Source organism: Gorilla gorilla, chromosome 3, assembly GCF_029281585.2.
Source record: "Gorilla gorilla gorilla isolate KB3781 chromosome 3, NHGRI_mGorGor1-v2.1_pri, whole genome shotgun sequence".
NCBI lineage: Eukaryota > Metazoa > Chordata > Mammalia > Primates > Hominidae > Gorilla > Gorilla gorilla.
In genome coordinates, this window is record NC_073227.2 from 100,618,484 (window position 1) to 100,641,440 (window position 22,957).

Sequence of the window (22,957 nt, forward strand, 5' to 3'; positions counted from 1 at the left end):
TAATTTTTCATTTAAAGCAATTGCTTGGTATACATTGCAGATGTAAGATACAAGTAAGTAAGTAAAAGTAGTATGTCTCATTTGCCCACTCACGTAACAACTGATTTTCTCTCTAGGATGAAACCCTGGCCCGCCAGTTGGTGGAGCTAGGCTACCGAGGGACTGGAGAGAGAGTGAAAAGGGAAGATTTTGAAGCAAGGAAAACGGCTATAGAGATTGCAAGACTGGCTGAAAGAGCTCAGCAAAAGTAGGTGTCCATGTTCCAAATCCAGATTTTATGTTATATTCTAGACCTCTGGAGTAATTCAATTTCGTTTGCATTGTTTAATTTAGAAGCACTGGCTGGAGCAGGTAAAACTTGGAATATCCTAAGCATTTGTTCTGCAGATGAGGAACTGAAGCAACTGTAATATGCTTGCACTAAAGCCACATGCAACTTCAAGCTACTAATTTGAAATATACATACCAAAATATGGTCATCATACCAATAAAGTCTTGTTAAAAAGTAACTTGATATTATTGGTTTTATACATTTATATACTAAAAATATGAATGACTTTTGCCTTAGAATTCTTTGTACTTTGAGGTCTGTAAATCTTTAGTATCATTTATGTTCTCACATTTTTCTAAGCATTAATTCATTCAACTTTTTAATAATCACTAACTTTTGTTTATATGCCTAATTTATATATGTTAGTATGTAATATGTGGTTATATTAAACATAAATGTAATGAAATATGTTAAAACATATAATGAAAGAGATATATTCCTAAAGTGAACTGCATCAAACTTGTAAGGCAATTTTATAAAGACCTAACTAGTTGACAAATTAATAATCTATTTCATTTTTAAAAGTGGATCATTAAAGTATAAATGTTGGGGAGGATAATTACTTAGAAATCAGTATACTATCATTGGATAACATCTTTAAAATTACCCAGTAATTATGAGCATAAACTTCCCATGTACACATTATAAGCAATAACATTTGGTAGCGGAATGTGCTTTGGTCTTGGGAATATGCAATTAGAAGTGGCCATTCTAATGGTAATTGTGTTTCAGAACCATAGTATACTGAAGTTTAACATACTGATATTTGGGAATATATTAGTTTTCTATTGCTGCCATAACACATTATTACAAATTTGATGACTTAAAATAACACATTTCTGGCCGGGCGTGGTGGCTCACGCCTGTAATCCCAGTACTTTGGGAGGCAGAGGCAGGCAGATCACGAGGTCAGGAGATCAAGACCATCCTGGCTAACACAACAAAACCCTGTCTCTACTAAAAATACAAAAAATTAGCCGGCGTGGTGGTGGGCTCCTGTAGTCCCAGTTACTCAGGAGGCTGAGGCAGGAGAATGACGTGAACCCGGGAGGCGGAGCTTGCAGTGAGGCAAGATCGCGCCACTGCACTCCAGCCTGGGCAACAGAGCGAGACTCCGTCTCAAACACACACACACACACACACACACACACACACACACACACACACACACACACACACACACACACACATTTCTTTGTTCATTGTTCTGTCCATACAGTGTGGCTCAGCCAGGCCCTCTGTGTAGTATATCACAAGGTTGAAATCCTGGTGTAGGCTGGATGGCATTCTTGTCTTGAGGTTCTGAGGATGCAACTGCCTCCATGTTCAGTTAGGTTGTTGGCCAAATTCAATTCCTTATGATTATACGGCTGAGTTCTCCAGTTCCTTGGTTGTCATTTGGGGGCTGGTCTTTGCTCCTAGAAGCTGTTCATGTTTCTTTTTAAGCTTTCCCACTCCCTCCAGCAACAGTGGGTCAAGACCCTTTTACCCTTCAGATTTCTCCAACTTCCTCTTCAGAAGGTTCTTTCCTGACTCTGGTCCAAGAAATATCTCTCCTTTTAAGGACTTATGTGATTACACTGTGCCCATCTAATGATCCAGGATAATCTCCCTGTTTTAAAGTCAATAATATTTATTATATCATCAGCAAAGGCCCTTTGTTTGTTATTTCTTCAACTTTTATTTTAAGTTCAGGGGTATGTGTGCAGGATGTGCAGGTTTGTTATAGGTAAACATGTGCCATGGTGGTTTGTTGCACAGGTCATCCTATCACCTAGGTATTAAGCCCAGCATCTATTAGCTATTCTTCCTGATGCTCTTGCTTCAACCAAGCCCCACTCTGACAGGCTCACTGTGTGTCATTCCCCTCCATGTGTCCTGTCCATGTGTTCTCATCATTCAGCTCCCACTTGGAGGTGAGAACATGCAGTGTTTGGTTTTCTGCTCCTGTGTAAGTTTGCTGAGGAAAACAGCTTCCAGCTCCATCCATGTCCCTGCAAAGGACATCATCTCATTCTTTTTATGGCTGCATAGTATTCCATGGTATATATGTACCATATTTTCTTTTTTCAGTCTATCATTGATGAGCATTTGGGTTGATTCATGTCTTTGTTATTGTGAACAGTGCTGCAATGAACATATACATGCATGTATCTTTATAATAGAATGATTTATATTCCTTTGGGTATATACTCAGTATTGGAATTACTGGGTCAAATGCTATTTCTGTCTCTAGGTCTTTGAAGAATTGGCAAACAATGGTTGAATAATTTACACTCCCACCAACAGTGTAAAAGTGTTCTGTTTTCTCCACAACCTTGCCAACATCTGTTGGTTTTTGACTTTTTAATAATCACCATTCTGACTGGCATGAGATGGTATCTCATTGTGGTTTTGATTTGCCTTTCTCTAATGATCAGTGACGTTGAGCTTTTTCTTATATGTTTGTTGGCCACATGTATGTCTTCTTTTGAAAAGTGTCTGTTCATGAAGCAAAGGACCTTTTGGTATGTAATGCAACATATTCACAGTTCTTGAGATTAGAGAATGGATATCCTTAATCCCATTAATGTGAGAAAGGGGCATTCTGCTTATCACAGGTAATTTATATAAAATCTCAGGAATTTACCGAACATAGTTATTCACTATCAACTTCTATTCTTGGAAAATTGAAATGAGGCTAGTTTTCTGTGTACAATGTAGTGTTTGAAATGTGTCTTATGTAAAACATCAGGGAGAGTCTTTTCTTTTTGTGAGAATCAGTAAATGTCTATCAGTCAGAAGCAGAAGTGGAAATATTTTTGTGAGATTTTACAAGGAATTCCTGTAAATTCACATGCAATTTTATGAGTGATATAAGCTATTTCATATCAAGACGAGTTGTTCATGTTTAAAGTCTAAGTTCTATTGACATCACATGTCCATTTTGTGTTTGAGGATCAAAGTAGGTATTTCCTCTATGCAATAGTCTCTTTAACTGGTCAGAGCCGGAAGTCATCAGGCTACTTACGAACCAGTTTTGGGAGACTAATCCCCATTCAGAGCTGCTAGAATTTGAAGGCCCTTTCATCTGCAGATCTTCTCTGGTTGCCTTTGTAATGGGATGGGTACCATATGTTGCCTTTTGCCCCATGTGGTAGTCCATTCCCTTCCAGGTTCATTTAGTGTTGTTGACAGCAGGGCCAGCAGATGGTGTCCTAGAGCCAAATATGTCCTGTGCCTATATTTGTTGGAGGATCACTTTGAAAATATGCATGAACATCTGACTGCCAGCCAGCTGGCAACTTGGAAACACTTGGTTCCACTATCAGATCATCTTACATTAACTTCTTTAATATGCAGGTGAGCAACTCCAAGTAGATCACAATTCTTTGGTCTAGCAATCATAGAACACCTATTTCGAGAAGTGCTGGTATCTAGGAGTATGTTAATTACTCACAATAGCTTCATAGGGGAAAAAGTCTGGAGAGATGTAAGTTAAAGATATCAGGAAGGTATATTTTGATTAGGGATGTTCAAGAAGAAGGCAAAAATGTTAAAAAATTATTGTGGGCTTCTATTCAGTCTTTCACAAACTAGACAACCATAGTGCATTAGGCTCTGTGCTGTAGGCTCTGGGAATACAATAGAAAACAAGACTTAGTTCTCACCCTCAAGAAGCTTGAAGACTAGAGAAATGAAAGGCATTACATTGTTGGTGGGAATGGAAAATGGAAAACAGTTTGGCAGGTCTTCAAAAAGTTCAACGTAGAGTTACTATATGACCCAGCAATTCTACCAAACACATATTCAAGGGAATTGAAAAACCTAAGTCCACTTAAAAACTCATATACAAATGTCAGTAGCAGTATTATTCATAGTAGTTAAAAGGTAGAAATTGTCCAACCCATCAACTGATGAATGGATAAAAAATTTGGTACCTAAGTGTAATAAAATACTATTCAGTCATCAAAAGGTATAAAGTAGTGTTACATGCAACAACATGAAAAACCTTAACACATTAGGCTAAGCAAAGGAGGCTAGAAAAAAAAGACTACTTATTGCATGATACCATTTATATAAAATGTCCAGGATCAGTAAATCTATAGAGACAAGTAGATTCATGGTTTCCAAGGACTGGATGGAAGGGAGATTGGACAATGACTGCTAATGAATATGAGGTTTCTTCTTGGTGTGATAATATGTGTAAATAGACATTGGTGATAATTGCATAACTTTGTAAATATACTAAAATCTATTGAGTTGTGCACCTTAAAAGTGTGAATTTATAGTATGTGATTTAAATTTCAGTTCAAAAAGACAATTGCAATGGAAGATAATAAATGCAATCGTAAGTGCTGTGGCAACATTTTGAAGTAATACAAAGTCAAGATTTGTGAGGGGACGTGAAGAATAAGAAAAGTTCTTCTTAATGTTTGACCACTAAATTGATTCTTAAAGGCTCAATTAGAGTTAATCAGGCAAAGAGTGGTGTGAGTGAACACATCCATTTTGCCTCAATCTTATGATAAACTCCCCTTATTCACAAATTATTTTCTTTACTTCTTTGTCTTAATTTGTACCTGTTCCTTCACTAAGGCCCTTTTTTCTCCAAAAACTATACCAACTAGAGGCACCCATTTCAACATTTACTGGGTTGGTATCCAAGGTGATGATGTGGGGCAGGGTCGGGGAGATAGAGTCGATTCTTCATTCTCCTAGCTTTCTCATCCTTTGCTTCAAAATCATCTCTGCTCCACTATTATATAAACATCTCTGATTTCTTCTCCACTGAGATTCATTCCACTGGTTATAGTAGCCATAAGACAGAAGCTGTAGAGGTTGGAAGAAGGGATGGGAGTAATTTAGCTGATACCCATTTGTCAGGACAGGGAATTCTCTCCCCCAGGGACTGGCCATGGTTTTCTTGCATAAGTGCCAGATAATTTCTATTTATAGTGAGAAGTTCAGCTGATTGCCATGTGGTGGAGAGATGGAACTTCAATATTCGTGACACACATTGACTATTGTGTTCCTAGAGCCTAGTCGGTAGTTACAACTGAGTCATCCCTCAGGCTGGATACTTGCCTGGATGAGCTTGTAAGATCATCAGTTCTTCACTTTGGGTCACCTTATCTTATTGGGAAATGAATTCACCCCTCTTAAAACTGGTTCTGAGATAATGACCTTATTTTGCTAGAGCACAGTATCTGAAATGCAGATGATCGGAATAAGTGGTAGCCCTGATGGATTCTGTCATTGTACTGGTTAGCTATTGCCATCTTCTTGGAAGACTATTAGATGAGTCTTTGGGAATTACTGTAAGGATTCACTTGATAGGAGTCTCAGATGCTGTATATACATGGATCCCTATGATCCTTTTGTACTTGATGAAGAGGATTTCTATGGTGATTTAGAGTAAGGTTCTTGTACGCTTTATTCTCAAGTATATCTGGAGTAAAATGTAAAAACTGGATAAATCTGCAGCCTTTCTTATGCTATTCAATCTAGTTAATTTAGCATCTGTTAAATTCTTTTTTCTGCTATAATGTATAGTTATCTCCTTCAATTTGTTTTTAACTATAGAAGGTAGAAATGTCTGTTAACTTATAAAATACTTTTAATTTTATGGAGATGAGCACTTTGGGAGGTTGAGATAGAACTGCCTGAGCCCAAGAGTTCAAGACCAGCCTGGGCAACATAGTGAGACCCCAAATCTTAAAAAAAAAATTATGGTGATGAAGTCGGATAAAATTCCAGAGTTTATTTTATATAAGAATGGCTTTATCCTGTCAACCTTGTTTTATTTTTGTATATCATTTTATGATAAAAACTGAATATCATATACTTGAGAATTAAATGAGAAAATTTATGTATTTTAAGTGTTTGGTGAAATAATTTTAACTTTTTGCTTAGTATCATATTTTTAAATAGTTATTCTCATGGTTTGTTGCTTTCAAACCAAAACAATACAATTGTGATTTGTTGCAGATTAGCATCTCCAGGAAGCAGACAGTGAGAATTAGGAGTGCACAAGGTTTGTTGAGAAAGCAACACCTGTGAAAGGAAAAGTGAGGAAGCAGGACTGAGCAGGGCCAGAGCCCTAACCTCAAACTTTGAGAGAATCTCTCAGCACAGTGGAGAGCTCCACAGTACAAGTTATCCCACATGGGATGAAATAGCCAGGCCTTAGTATCTCCACTGTACTCATTGGCTGGGGACAACTAAGAAAAGTTGAGGCCAATCTTGAAAGGGTTAAAAGCTGGAGGCTGTCAGCTCATGAAGCTCCTCACAGCTGGCAGAAATTCCTTTATACAAGGTACATCTGAGCGATGCATCTTGTAACATACAGATCTACTTCATGCGCATATGGAGCAGCTCCTCCAGAGCATAAAGGCCTCTCTTCATGAGAGGAAACTCACCATAAAGTCAATGGGGTGAGCTACCGCCCCTATCATTTCATAATCTTCCTCTTCCACTATCCATTCTAAATCTCCTGCCTTTGTCTATCATCTTTCTAGGATTTTGTGATGTGACCCAAAATCCTTATTCATAAATGCCCTGAGGCCCTTATCATCCTACTCTACTCAGGCCCATGTTGATACATTTGTCATTCGCATTTAAAATTTAGGAAGAGTGTATGAACAGATGCCTAGGTGGTTCACCTGAGTTAGCCATGTATTCTTCCCTATCCCCATTCTATAACTGCAGTCCTTCTTTTTGCTGATCAGCATCAGTTACTCTACAAGATCATGTCTCCTCCTCTTGCCTGCTGCTTCCTGGGCACAAGATGCCCAAGGTGCCTAAGTGGCAGCCATAGCTTGTAGTTCAGTGAGACACTTGCTGTTTTCCTTGGTGAGTATCCTAGTGCATGCACATCGGTTTTGAATAGTATTGGTGCTGAGCTGGAGATTCAGTGGTGCCTTCAGTGAACATTCCAGCACTTTTAGCTGACAGCTTCTGGATAGTGCATGCATAATATGACCAGAGGACCCCATGTTCATGAACACTCTGCTGTATCTATTTTCTATACAATGGGTATATCAGTTCATTCTTACACTGCTGTAAAGAAATATCTGAGACTGGGTAGTTTATAAAGAAAAGAGGTTTAATTGGTTCATGATTCTGCAGGCTATACAGGAAGCATGGTGGCATCTGCTCAGCTTCTGGGGAGTCCTCAGGAAACTTACAATTATGGCAGAGGGTGAAAGGGAAGCTGGCACTTTTCATGGCCAGAGCAGGAGGAATAGAAAGTTGGGGAGGTGCCACACACTTTTAAACAACCAGATCTCATGAGAATTCACTATTGCAAGGAGAGTACCGGGGGAAATCTGACCCCATTATCCAATCACTTCCCACCAGGCCCCACCTTCAACACTGGGGATTACCATTTGACATGAGATTTGATGAGGACACAGATTCAAACCATATTATTCTGTCCCTGGGCTCCCCAAATCTCATGTCCCTCTCACATTGCAAAACACAATCATGCCTTCCCAACAGTCCCCCAAAGTCTTAACTCATTCCACTATTAACCCAAAAGTCCACAGTCCAAAGTCATCTGAAACAAGGCTAGTCCCTTTTGCCTATGAGCCTGTAAAATCAAAAACAAGTTAGTTACTTCCAGGATACAATGGGGGATAGGCATTAGGTAAGTACCCTTGTTCCAAAAGGGAGAAATTGGTCAAAAGAAAGGGGCTACAGGCCCCATGCAAGTCTGAAACCCAGCAGGGCAGTCATTAAACCCTAAAGCTCCAAAATAGTCTCCCCTGACTCCATGTCTTACATCCAGGGCATGCTGATGCAAGGGGGGCTCCCAAGGCCTTGAGCAGCTCCACCCTTGTGGCTTTGTGGCTTCACCCCCACAGCTGCTCTCATGTGCTGGCGTTGAGTGCCTGTGGCTTTTCCAGGCACAGGGTGCAACTTTTGGTGGCTCTCCCATTCTGAGGTCTGGAGGATGGTAGCCCTCTTCTTACATCTCCACTAGGCAGCGCCCCAGTGGGGCCTCTGTGTGAGAGCTCTAACTCCACATTTCCCTTCCTCACTGCCCTAGAAGAGGTTCTCCATGAGGGTTCTGCCCCTGCCGCAGGGTTTTGCCTGGACATCCAGGCTTTTTCATATATCCTCTGAAATCTGAGTAGAGGTTCCCAAGCCTCAACTCCTCCATTCTGTGCACTTGCAGTCCTAACACCACATTGAAGCCATCAAGGCTATGGCTTGCATCCTCTGGAACAATGGCCTGAGTTATACCTGAGCCCCTTTGAGCCACAGCTGGAGCTGGGGTGGCTGGGGTTTGGGATGCAGGGCCTGGTGTCCTGAAACTGCACAGGATAGCGGGGCACTGGGCTTAACACATAAAATTATTCAGTCCTCCTAGGCCTCCAGGCCTGTGATGGGAGGGGCTGCCACGAAGGTCTCTGGAATGCCTTTTGAGGCCTTTTCCCCATTATCTTGGCTATTAGCACCTGGCTCCGTTTTTGTTATGCAAATTTTTGCAGACTGCTTGGATTTCTCCCCCCAAAATGAGTTTTTCTTTTCTATCACATGGCTAGGCTGCAAATTTTCCAAACTTTTATACTCTGTTTCTCTTTTAAATATAAGTTCCAGTTTTAGATTATGTCTTTGCTCACACATATGAACATAGGTTTTTACAAGCAGCCAGGACATATCTTGAATGCTTTGTGCTTAGAAATTTCTTCTGCCAAATACTCTACATCATTATTCTCAAATTAAAAGTTCCACAGATCCCTAGAGCCAGGGCACAATGCAGCCAAGCTTTGCTAGGACATAACAAAGTGATCTTTGCTCTGACATAACAAAGTGATCTTTGCTCCAGTTTCTAATAAGTTGCCTCTTTCAATCTGAGACCACTTCAGCCTACCTTCACTATTCATATCACTATCAGCATTTTGGTTACAATCATTCAACAAGTATCTGGGAAACTTTAAGATTCCCCTCATTTTCCTGTCTTCATCTGGGTCTTCCACATTTTTCCCATTATCCAGTTTCAAACCTCTGCCCATTACCCAGTTCCAAAGCTGCTTCCACATTTTCTATTATCTTTATAGCAATACCCAACACCTAGTACCCATTTTCTGTATCAGTCCATTCTTGCATTGCTATAAAGAAATAACTAAGACTGGGTAATTTATAAAGAAAAGAGGTTTAATTGGCTCATGATTCTTCAGACTGTATAGGAAACAGGGCAACATTTGCTCAGTTTCTAGAGAGACCTCAGGAAACTTAACAATCATGCTGAAAGGTGAAGGGGAAGCCAGCATTTCACACAGACTTAGCAGGAGGAAGAGAGAGATGGAGGAGGTGCCACACATTTTTAAGCAACCAGATCTCACAAGAACTCTGTCACAAGGACAGTACTATGGGGAAATCTGCCCCCATGATCCAATCACCTCCCAACAGGCCTCACCTCTAACACTGGGGTTTACCGTTTGGCATGAGACTTGGTGGGAATGCAGATTCAAACCATATGAATGGGTTCCCTGGTTGGGATGCAACTTTGTATTGGATTTGATGCTTGTGTAGCAGGCGTTCAATGAGTCCCCAGATAGCAGTGCTGGCTAAGGCCAAAGAGCAGAAAAGCCAAACTCTGGAGTTGTGAGAAAATATATTTCTGTTTTAAGCCATCCTCTCTGTGATACTTTACTATAGCAGTCCTAGAGAACTAACACATTGAGTAAGGCTGTAGTATATCAGGGAAAATGTATGAAGTGGCAAGCCCCCAGAGCTTTGTAGGGTTTATCTGCCCTCCTCTGGAGTGACCATGCCTTTTGAAAGCCAGGTACTACTCATTTCTTGTTCATCCTTTCCAACCAGCGTGATGTCACTGATGGAACCAATCAATGTGAAGTTCTGTGGGTTGCCCAACCAGCCCAGATTCCATTATGACAGAGGACAGGAGAATAAACATAACCCTGAGACAAAATTGTAAATACATGTTATTGTCTGTTTAATGAGAATTCAAACTGATTTTGACTTTATTTCCTAATTGAGGCAGAAAAGAACTTATTCACGAAATCAATAGCTACATAGTATCTATCTGAAGACACATTAGTCTGTTCCAGCAAGTAGCACTGCAACTGCAATTAGGGCTACTACTTGGAGGAGCTTGTGGTAGTCTACACTTATTCTCCAGGATTCAACATGGGGGTTGTGCCAGCTGCCATGTATGACAATCTGAATTAGACATTTCAGTCAATGATCCCTGAGTGGCTGCATAGACACAGTGGACCTAACCCTTGCATAGACACAGTGGACCTAACCCCAAGGGTTAGGATAAACTAACCCTTGGCCAGGACTCCATTTCTCATCTGACCCCCATAAGCTTCCACTCTAAGAGTGGGGCCACAGTGATTCTTTGGATCTCTAGATACCAGTCTCAGCTTGAATGCAGATTGAATGCAGATTCAGTAGTCCATTAACTGTGTGGGTATTACATTTTCCTTTGTGTGTACTCATTTGAGTAAATGCCCATAGGTCTCTTTGGGGGAGAAGAGAATCACTGCAATGAATACTTGCTATGGTGAATACTGCATGTGGTCACATATTTAGTCAACAAGTTCTTGGTCTAAAAACTGAATGATGTATGGCAATGCATCGTGTTTTTTTACTGGAATGGCTGCCTTCAACCTCAAGTAACCATCTTTAATTTCTAACTATGATACAAATTGAGTTATTCCTTTATTGATTGCCCATCTGTTTTGTTCAAGGATTACCATGTTCTATAAACCATCTTCATAACTTTCTGCAGTGCACTTGGTGGTCATTGGGCACATTACATCATTGGTCCTTACGATAATTACAAGTCCCTGGTGTCTTATGGTTAAGTTCCATCACTTAGCTTCTGTTGCATCAAGGTACTATTATGCCCATTGTGCTTAGGGTAGCCTAGGTATGCAACAGGGCTTTTCTGCATTCAGCCCTGGAATGCATTAGAGAGCCATCACTGAACTTCTTAATGATTCTGATGCTTCAGTAACTAGCACATTTTTTATGCTATTAACGACCGGCTATCTTCTGGGTTCTTCTATAGACCGTGATCTTCTGGTGAGTTTTCTGGTCTCACACAATATGTTTCTTCTAGGATTGCCATTTTCCTGAGCATTTTCCTCTCTTCCTCAAAAGTCTCTCTCTGAAATTTAGGCCTTTGAACTGCACTCAGTGTAGGCCATTGCTTGTTCCAGGTTTCTTGGAGTCACGCTAGCAGAGTTTGCCTCATCTTCTGGGGTCCGTACCAGAATGCAATGCCCTGTGTTCTGAGAAAGTGTCATGTCAATAAACTCTGACTTATTTAGTCTTATTTCTGCTTTCTCTGACCTAGAATCCCCAGAATCTAGTCCAATGAGTCCCTCTGGTCTTGTTGGTACAAGTCCTAGGTCTTGTAGTATATGTGGGATAATATTCCTTTTTTTCTTATCAGACCTACCATGTCCCTATCTGTGACTTGACCATATTACCAGCCTGGTGGCCAGAAGTGTAACTCTGATAAGGGAACTGGGGATATCTCCTGAGGCACACACCTGCTTTTATGTGGGAGAAAGGCCTCTATTTTCTTCTTACATTGCTGCTGCTAGTTGTGGGGGTTTTCCAGCTCTTACTGAAGAGCAGTGGGCTACTTCTTCAGGCTCAGAAGATTTAGAGATCTGGAAAGGTCAAAATTTTCAAAAACATCTACTCATTTGTCCCAATCCCGTGTGTCAGGAGCTGCGATTTTCCTAATCAGAGTTCTGATTTTGGTGTAACATACTTGCCCCTGCTGAACATTTGACTGCCTTTGGAACTCATTCACTGTGACTGTCAAATCCTGGCTTGATCTTCATCTTATTCTGCTTGTCCACTGCATGAAATGAGGGCTTCTTTATAAGCTAGCCAATAGACTGTGTGCCTCTTGAGACTTTGAATGCCTGAAATATCCTATTGGCTAGGGAATTCCCCTTCAGTGGCATGGCATCCCAGCTTAAAACATATGAATCTTTTATATGTTTGCGTATGACTTTGTCCTTGGCCTGTTTGCATATGACTTAACTGCGGGGATGTGGCCAGGGATGTGGACCTCATTACATCTTATTCGACTTGCCCACTTCATGAAATGAGGGCTTCCTTGTAAGCTAGAAAAGAGACTCTGGCAAATTCAGTGCTAGAGTGGCTCCAAGAAACCTGGAACAAGCAATGGCCCGCACCAAGTGCAGTTCAAAGGCCTAAATTGCAGAGAGAGACTTTTGAGGAAGAGATTAAAAGGCTCAGGAAAATGGCAATGCTGGAAGGGACATATTGTGTGAAACCAGAAGACTCACCAGAAGATCATGGTCCATAGAAGAGCACAAAGGATACCCGGTAATTAAGGCCATTAACTTTTGCATTATTAACCTATAGGGCATCAATGCAATTTAACAACTAATTCCATTGTTCTTGTATTCATTATTCTCACATACATTTTGAATGCCTGAAACATCCTATTGGCTAGGGCATTCCCCTTGAATGGCATGGCATCCCAGCTTACCACATGTGAATCTTTTAACAACTGGACCGTACCTTGTGTTGGGCCTGTCTGCACATGACTTCATTCCAGGGATGTGGCTGGGGATGTGGACCTCATTACCAGAGAACTCATGGTGAGTGATCCAGTCCTCAAACCTCATCTTGCTGTTTCAGGCTGATCCACATGCAATCTGTCACAGACTAGCCTCTCTGAAATAGAGTGAAGAATTCAAAACGTTAATTGAGAAGTATTAAACATAAAAGGAAAAGTGTGGAGGCAAGGTTGAACAAGGGCAGCTTTCAGACCTTAATGCCCATGGGCAAAGTCTCTTCCAAACTAGTGAAGGGAATGCAAAGCAAAGATTGCCTGCTAGAGGGGCTCCACATTTGGTGGAAATGGTTAGGTTCTTGAACCACCAGTTTACTCAGTGCTTTGTGTGGGCCACCCAGAAAACAATATGTCATGAGCTCAATTGCTGAGGCTGACAAAGAAAGATTTAAGAACCAGAAGGTGTCAGCTGACTCTACTACTCCTAGCTAGGTAGCACATCCGTTATTTTTTATAATTCATTTTTGAAAGTTAGATGTATTGATGTTTTTAAAGTGTGTAATTCAATGAGTTCTGACAAATGTATACAGTAGTGTCAGTCTCACCACAATCAGGGTAACATTTTCATTACTGCAAAAAGTTTCCTCATGCCTCACTGTATTCTTTGTAGCCCCTGACAAACCAGCCATATGATTTCTGTCCCTATAGTTTTGCCTTTTTTTTTAGAATGTCATATGAATGGAATCATAAATTATGTTGTCTTTTTTCACTAATCATAAAGCTTTTGAGGCTTTTCTATATGGTTGCATGAATGAGAGTTTGCTTTTTTATTGTTGAGTAATATGGCATTTTCTAGGTGGATAATAGTTTGTGTACATATCTGTTTTCCAGTCGATGGATAATTGGGCTGTTTCTAGTTTTTGGCTTTTCCAAATAAACTTCCTGTAAATATTTTAAAAAGATCTTTTTAAGGAAATATGTTTTCATATATCTTAAGTATATATCCAGGAATGTGATTACTGATTCGTGTGGCAGCTGTATATTTAATTTTATAAGATACTGTTAAATTGTTTGCAAAGTGTCTGTATCATTTTACTCTCTCCTTAGCAAGGTATTAGAGTCCCAGTGGTCTATTTCTTTAAGAACACATGGTATTGACAGTTAAAAAAATTTAGCCAGTAAGGCAGGTGTATTTCCCTAACGACTAATGATGCTGAACATCTTTCTTCTTCTTCTTCTTTTTTACTGAGATGGAGTTTCACTATTGTCACTCAGGTGACAATGCAATGGCATGATTTTGGCTCACTGCAACCTCTGCTTCCCAGGTTGAAACGATCCTCCTGCCTCAGCCTCCTGAGTAGCTGGAATTACAGCTGCCCGCCACCACGCCTGGCTAATTTTTGTATTTTTAGTAGAGACAGCGTTTAACCACATTGGCCAGCTGGTCTTGAACTCCTGACCTCAGGTGATCCACCCACCTCGGCCTCCCAAAGTGAGCATCTTTTTATGTGCTTATTTTCCATCCATATCTCTTCTTTGGTGAAATGTTTTATTGATTTTAAGTGTTCTTTATATATTCCAGTTACAACTTTTTCATCAGATACGAGTCTTGCAAATATTTTTTCAATATCTGTACCTTGTCTTTTTATTTCCTTAATAGTGTCTTTTGAAGAGTAGATTTAAATTTTGATAAACGCCAGTTTATCGGTTTTTCTTTATGGTTCATGTATGTGTGTATTTCTGTGTGTCCTATGTAAGAATTATTTGAATTCCTAGTTACAAGTATCTTTTCTATATTTTCTTTTAAAACTTTAGAGTTCTAGGTTTCACATTTAAGTTTGTATTAATAATTTATTTTAAACTAATTTTGTAAATTTTGTTAGGTAAGAGGCTTTTTATTTTCTAATTTAAATATCCAACTGTTTCAGCACTATTTATTGAAAAGACTATTCTTTTTCTATTGAATTTTGTAGGTACTTTTGTTGAAAATTCTTTGACTGTATATGTACCTGTCTATTTTTTTGTGGATTTCTATTCTATTCCACGGATTTATATGTCTATCTTTATGCCAACATCACATTGCCTTTAAATTTTAAAATCAGGTAATATGAGTCCTCAAACTTTTTTTTTTAATTGCTTAAAATTCTGGTTCCCTTGCTTTTCCATATAAAGTTTAGAATCACCTAAATTTGTAGAAATCATCTTGTTGATTCCTACAAATAAGCCTGCTGGGATTTTGCTAAAATAGTTATCAATTTGGAGAGAATTACATCTTAACATATTGAGTCTTTTGATCTATGAATGCTGTAAATCTCTTCATTTATTTGGGTTTTATTTATTTCTCTCACGAATGTTTTATAGCTGTATTGATCCTAATAAAGACATACTTGAGACTGGGAAGAAAAAGAGGTTTAATTGGACTTACAGTTTCACATGGCTGGGGAGGCCTCTGAATTATGGTGGGAGGTGAAAGGCACTTCTCACATGGCAATGGCAAGACAATAATGAGGAAGAAGCAAAGGTGGAAACCTCTGATAAACCCAACAGATCTGATGAGACTTATTCACTATCACAAGAATAGCATGGGGAAGACTGGCCCCCGTGATTCAATTACGTCCCCTGGGGTCCCTCCCACAACACCTGGGAATTCTGGGAGATACAATTAAAGTTGAGATTTGGGTGGGGGCACAGCCAAACCATATCAATAGCCTTCAGAATCTTGTAAATATTTTGTTAGATCTGTCCCTAGAAATTACATTTTTTAATGCTCTTGTAAATAGAATTTTTAAAAGTCACTTTCTAATTGATTATTGATAGTATATAGAAATAAAATTGATTTCTCTCTGTTAACCTTTCATCATGCAACTTTCTTAAACTTATCAGTTCTACTGGCTATTTTTTGTGTGGTTTTGTATGCAGAAGATCATAAATTAAACCTTTTATTTCTCTATATTTAATTTGTGTGCTTTTATTATTATTATTTATTTTTCATTCTTTAATGCACTGCATGAAACCTCCAAGATAATGTGTAATAGAAGTAGAGAAGGGGATATTGGTTTTTTTTTTTTCAGTTTTAAGAAGAAAGCATTCTCTCATTATTAAATATGTTAGCTCTAGTGGGTTTTTTTGTAGATACTGTTTATCAGTTTGAGGAAGTCTCCTACTAATCCTAGTTTACCAAGAGTATTTGACATGAATGGATATTAAATTTTGTCAGATGATATTTTTCTGTTTATTGAAATAATCTTATAGTTTTTCAGATTCTTTACTTTTAGTTTGTTGATAAAGTGATTTACATTGATTGATTTTTCACAGGTTTAACCAACTTGCATTCGTGGGAGAAACCCAGTTTGCTCATGTTGTGTATATAATATTGGATCAAGTATGCTAATATTTTGTTGAGAATTTTTACATCCACTTAATTAAGTAATTAATTAATTTGGATGTTGTGTTTATTTTTTCGTTCATTTTATGTATTTGTCTTTAGTCTTTTTGTAAGGCCTTTTCTGATTTTCTATCAGTGTAATTCTGGCTTCAGAAATAATTTAGGATGTTTTACTTGCTCTTCTACTTTTTGGTAATTTGTAGAGTTGATGTTATTTCTTCCTTAATTGATTGGTAGAGGTCACCAGTGAAGCCTTCTACCACTGGCGTTTTCTTTGAGAGAAGGCTTATAACTACAAACTCTATTTTTAAAATAGATAATAGGGAAAATCAGGTTCTTTATTTCTAAATATGTTTGTAGTTTGTATCATTCAAGGTATTTGTTCATTTCACCTAACCAATCTATAGGCATAAAGTCATTCTTAATATCATGTTATCATTTTAATATATGTAGTAGAAAGTGTAGGGATATTCATTTTTTATCTCTGATATTAGTAGGTCATTTTTAATCTATCAGTTTTAATGATCTTTTTGAAGAACCAGCTTTTTAACATGAATTGTTTTCTCTACTATTTTGTTGTTTTCTGTTTTATTGATTTCTGCTCTTATTTTTATTATTTCTTCCTAGTTGCATTGTAATTAATTTGTCTTAGTTTTCTAGTGCTTTAATGTAGAATATTAGTTTATTGATTTTAAACTATTCTTCTGCTATATAAACTTGAAATTCCATATGTTTTCCTCTATGCACTGATTTAGTTGGATTTCACAAATTTTGATGTTTGATGTTTGTTTTTATTTTCATTTCTATGTTTATTTTAATTTTCACTCAATTCAAAGGCTTTATAATTTCCTTTATAACTCTTGAAGTATGTTGTTTAACCTCTAAATGTTAGAAAATTTTTCAAAATGTCATTTTGATATTAATTTCTAGTTAAATTCTATTATGGAAGGAGAGTATTTTATATTCTTTATGATTTAATTTTTTTTACATTTATTGACATTTACTTTATCTCCCAGTATATGGTCTATCTTAGTTGATGTTACAGGTTCACTTGCATGTGTATTCCCTCTTGTAGGTGTATTTTTAGAATTACTATTCTAAAAATAGCAATTAAGCCAAGTTGCTTGATTGTGTTGTGCAGGCCTACTGTATCCTTACTGATTTCCTGTCTACTTATTCTAGCTATTACTTAGAGATGAATGTCATTATGTCCAACTATAATTATAGGTTTATCTGTATCTTTTAAAATACTATCTTTTTGATTTATGTGTTTTGATATTGTGATGCTAGATACATATGCTTCATGATTTTTTATTTCTTCTTGAAATAAAATTGAGCTATATCATTGTTCAATATCATCTTCACTCTTGGCAAGATTTTTCTGATATTTATATAGACACTCAAGCTTTCTTTTAAACAGTATTTGCATAATATTTTTTCCATCCTAGCCTCTTTGAGCCTAAAATACATTTACAAAGCTTAAAATAAATTTACAGAGAAAACTATATAGACAAAATCCAATATTGGTGACAGCTCGCTAGTGATTAATTAAAGAGCAAATAAAATTACATTTAAAAAATTATGACAATTTTCTTCAGAATATTATTTAGATTGTGTCTCACTTTTTTTTTATTTTTTATTTTTATTTTTAGATAGAATCTCGCTCTGTTGCACAGGCTGGAGTGCAGTGGCACAATCTTGGCTCACTGCAACTTCCACCTCCTGGGTTCAAATGATTCTCCTGCCTCAGCCTCCCTAATAGCTGGGGTTACAGGTGCATGCCACCACACCTGGCTAATTTTTTGTATTTTTAATAGAGACAAGGTTTTGCCATGTTGGCCAGGCTGGTCTCAAACTCCTGACCTCAGGTGATCCACCCACCTTGGCCTCCCAAAGTACTGGGATTACAGTTGTGAGCCACCATGCCTGGCCTCATTTTCATTCTTACTTTAGCTGTCTGCCTAAATTTTATTTATTCATTCAGTAATCGTCTACAATCTGTTTGTAAGCAAAAAGATCTCTTCTAAGATTTCGTTCCACTTTACTTGACCTCTGCTACTGCTTTTAATGAGAGTTTATGCATTTCTTAAAATGTTCCCTTTCTTTGGCCTTTATTACTTTGTAGCCTCTTATTTGTCTTCTAGATATTCTAATATCTAGTATAATTGTTTTACCATTTCCTTTTCTCTCACTAATTTGGATCTCTCCCAAATGACATTTCTCTCATTTACACCTCTTTTATATTCCACTACTTCAATATGTCACACACTTTTATGTCTTCTATTAACTTTGGTCAGATGTTCAAGCATGTCTGTTCTTCTGGGCTTTTAGCTCCATATCTACTTCTTATTGTTACTTTTTGTCAAACCAATAACAAAATGCCTTTAAAAATAGCTCATTATTTTTCTTTCACTGAATTCTATTTCCCATGCCAAAATGCCATTTTTATTATGATAATACCACCTTTTTGGCCCTATAGATTTTATATTTTAGAGTGTCTTCAAAATCTCCTTGATGAAAAATTCTAATTGGTAATGAAAAATGGACTCTTGCTGATTCTTTTATTTATAATTACTCTTAACATATACATTTTTAAAATTCTTGTAAATTGCTAATCCAGTCAAACCAATTGACTCGGTTTGTTGCAATGCCTTACCTGGTTGTTCAGTCTCAACATCCTTCATAGTTCTTTATGATCTGCTGCCCGATTATGCTTCTGGGAAATAGTTTCAAAACATTTCCTTCCTCCTGTTCCTTTTTCCTTCTACTATCTTCCTTCTATCTATCAGCTATCTATAGTCTGCATTCCTACAAAATAATTTGAGGCAATTAACAAGGGAAATGTGTATATCTTATGACAAAAAGATTTTAAAAGATGGAGAGAAAGAAAAGGTTGAAGAAATGAAGTGAAGCTGAGGTTGAGGTTAGTGTTCAAAATGTATGCCAGATTTAAAAGAGAAAAATAAGCTAGCCATAGGCAAAAGATTGAAACTGGACCCCTTCCTCACACCATATTCAAAAATCACCTCAAGATGGATTAAAGGCTTAAATGTAAAGCCAAAAACTATAAAAGCTCTGGAAGACAACCTAGGCAATACCATTCTGGACATAAAATGGGCAAATATTTCATGATGAAGAAAGCAATTGCAATGTAAGCAAAACTGCTTGTCAGTCAACAGCAATTGCAATGAAAGCAAAAACTGACAAATGAGACCTAATTAACTACAGTGTTTCTGCATAACAAAAGAAACTCTCAACAGAGTAAGCAGACAACCTACAGAATTGGAGAAAATTTTTGAAAACTATGCATCTGACAAAGGTCTACTACCCAGTATCTATAAGGAACTTAAACAAATTTACAAGAACAAAACAAGCCCATTAAAAAGTAGGCAAAGGACATGAACAGACACTTTTCAAAAGAAGACATACATGCGGCCAACAAGGATATGAAAAAAGGCTCGTATCACTAATCCTTAGAGAAATGCAAATCAAAACCACAAATGAGAATATCTCACACAAGTCAGAATGGCTATTACTAAAAAGTCAAAAAATAACAGGGTGTGGAGAAAAGGGAACACTTATACACCGTTGGGGGGACTGCAAATTAGTTCAACCATTGTGGGAAGCCTCGTGGCAATTCCTCAACAAGCTAAAAACAAAACTACCATCTGACCCAGCAATCCCATTACGGGTTTATATTTATATTCCCAAAGGAATATAAATCATTTTATCATAAAAACACTTGCACATGTATGTTCACTGCAGCACTATTCACAATTGCAGAAATGTAGAATCAACTTAAATGCCCATCAATGACAGACTGGATAAAGAAAATGTGGTACATATACACCACAGAATACTATGCAGCCATAAAAAATAATTGCATTATGTCCTTTGCAGGGACATAAATGGATATGGAGGGCATTATCCCTAGCAAACTAATGCAGCAATAGAAAACCAAATATTGTATGTTCTCACTTATAAGTGGGGGCTAAATGATCAGAGCACACTGACACAAAGAGGGGAATGACAGACACTAGGGCCTACTTGAGGGTGGAGGGTGGGAGGAGGAAGAGGAACAACAACAACAAAATAACTATTGGGTACTAGGCTTAGTACCTGGGTGACAGAATAATCTGTATATCAAACCCCTGTGACATAAGTTTACTTATGGAACAAACCTGCACATGTACCCCAGAATATAAAATAAAAGTTTAAAAATAAAAAAAGAAAGAAAAATATTGACATCACATAATTCAGTGTCCACCCAGAACAACAAAACCATTGAGCAGGTGAAGCATAGATATTTCTGATTGTAACATGTAAGATTAATTTTTCTTTCAAGGAATCATATCGTGAGAACCTAGCATGACAGAGTGAACCATAATTTCCATCAGCATTTTAATAGATAATAAGAGATCAAGTTTTACAGAAAAAGAGCAACTCTGTTTTGTCCTGTAGGATCAATAATAAATTTTGTAATGTTTTATTGTGATAGTCTTGACATTATCACAATAGTCTTGGATTGCCTTCCTTGCTGTTTAAGAAAAAGCAACTTTCCACTTAAAGACCCTATCAAATTTTCTAATTTACCAAAGTTTATCTTTCATTATTATTTGTTAAGCAACTATATTGAGCAATTGTCTTAAATTGACGTTAGCCATCAGAGACACTGCTGTTTGTGCTTTTGTTCATTCAGATGGTTTTATCTATCTGTTTTTTTTGTTGTTATCTTTCCCTCATTAGAATTTAAGAAGACCTGATTTTCAGAATTAATATTGTTCTTGTGCTGTTTTCAATGTCCACTTGCTTGGGCTCTGATGAGACATTCAATATAACATGGTAGAAGATCTTAGCAAGGTTTCTATAATATAGTTAGTTACAAGGCTCAAGACACCAATGAATCTGCTTGGCTTTTACTTTCATTCAAAATGTGTTACTTAGATAAGACTCATTCTTCCTCCCAGCATTGTTTTCATTTTTTACATCTTCCTTTATCCATTCCTTACAATCTTCTCCTGCCCCTACAAACGCACACAAATACATCAAAGATGTGAATCTGTTCTACTACCTGATTACTCATATTTTCTTTTTTTTTTTCATTTTTTGACTTTTTAATAAAATCAAAAAACAACATGCTGGCAATGTTGCAGAGAAAAGGGAACACTTATACACTGTTGGTGGAAGTGTAAATTAGTTCAACCATTGTGGAAAGCAGTGTGGCGATTCCTCAGTGAGCTAAAAATGAACTATCATTTGACCAAGCAGTCCTATTACTGGGTATATACCCAGAGAAATATAAATCATTCTACCATAAAGACACATGAACATGTATTCACAGCATGTGAATTATTCACACAGCAGCATTATTCACAATAGCAAAGACATGGAACCAACCTACATGCCCATCAATGACAGAATGGATAAAGAAAATGTGGTATACATATGCCATGGAATATCATGCAGTCATAAAAAAGAATGAGATTGTGTCTTTTGTGGGAACATGAATGGAGGAAAAGGCCATTATTCTTAGCAAACTAATGCAGGAACAGAAAACCAAATACTGCATGCTGTCACCTATCAGTGGGAGCTAAATGATGAGAACACGTGGACACGAACGAGGGGAACAACAGACACTGGGGCCTATTTGAGGGTGGAGGGTGGAAAAAAGGAGAGGAGCAGAAAAAATAACTATTGTACCTGAGTGATGAAATAATCTGTACAACAAACTCCTGTGACACAAGTCTGCCTATATAACAAACCTGAACCTAAAATGAAAGTTAAAAAGGAAATGTTAAAACCAAAAAAAAAAAAGAGTTCCTTTTTTTTTTTTTTTTGAGATGGAGCCTCGTTCTGTCACCCAGGCTGGAGTACAGTGGCACGATCTTGGCTCACTGCAACCTCTGCCTCCTGTCTTCAAGCGATTCTTCTGCCTCAGCATCCCGAGTAGCGGGGACTACAGGCATGCGTCACCACGCCCGGCTAATTCTTGTATTTTTAGTATAGACGGGATTTCACCATATTGGCCACACTGGTCTCGAACTCCTGACCTCCTGATTTGCCTGCCTCAGCCTCCCAAAGTGCTAGGATTACAGGCGTAAGCCACCGTGCCTGGCCAAGAGTTCCTTTTTTTAAGGAGTCCAATTTTTTTAAAAAAGAAAATTAAAAAAGGAATTTCTTCAGGCTAAAGGCTAAAAGGAATACCTGATGGAAACTTGGATCTACATTAAAAATTAAGAGTCCCAAATATACTGAATAAGTGAGCATATATATATATTTTTTTCCTTCTTTTTTTTAAATTTTTTTTATTTTTATTTTTTATTTTTTATTGATCATTCTTGGGTGTTTCTCACAGAGGGGGATTTGGCAGGGTCACAGGACAATAGTGGAGGGAAGGTCAGCAGATAAACAAGTGAACAAAGTTCTCTGGTTTTCCTAGGCAGAGGACCCTGCAGCCTTCCGCAGTGTTTGTGTCCCTGGGTACTTGAGATTAGGGAGTGGTGATGACTCTTAATGAGCATGCTGCCTTCAAGCATCTGTTTAACAAAGCACATCTTGCACCGCCCTTAATCCATTCAACCCTGAGTGGATACAGCACATGTTTCAGAGAGCACAGGGTTGGGGGTAAGGTCACAGATCAACAGGATCCCAAGGCAGAAGAATTTTTCTTAGTACAGAACAAAATGAAAAGTCTCCCGTGTCTACCTCTTTCTACACA

At 37.8% G+C, this 22,957-nt stretch overlaps 1 protein-coding gene across 1 annotated transcript in view; it reads left to right on the forward strand.

Annotated features, from left to right (window-relative positions):
• CFAP299 (cilia and flagella associated protein 299) overlaps positions 1 to 22,957 on the forward strand; it is a 649,304-nt gene that overhangs the window by 29,064 nt on the left and 597,283 nt on the right. Inside the window, exon 3 of the mRNA XM_019024959.3 lies at positions 117 to 247. Within this exon, the coding sequence (XP_018880504.3) occupies positions 117 to 247 (131 nt within the window). The remainder of the gene's footprint in view (positions 1 to 116; positions 248 to 22,957) is intronic.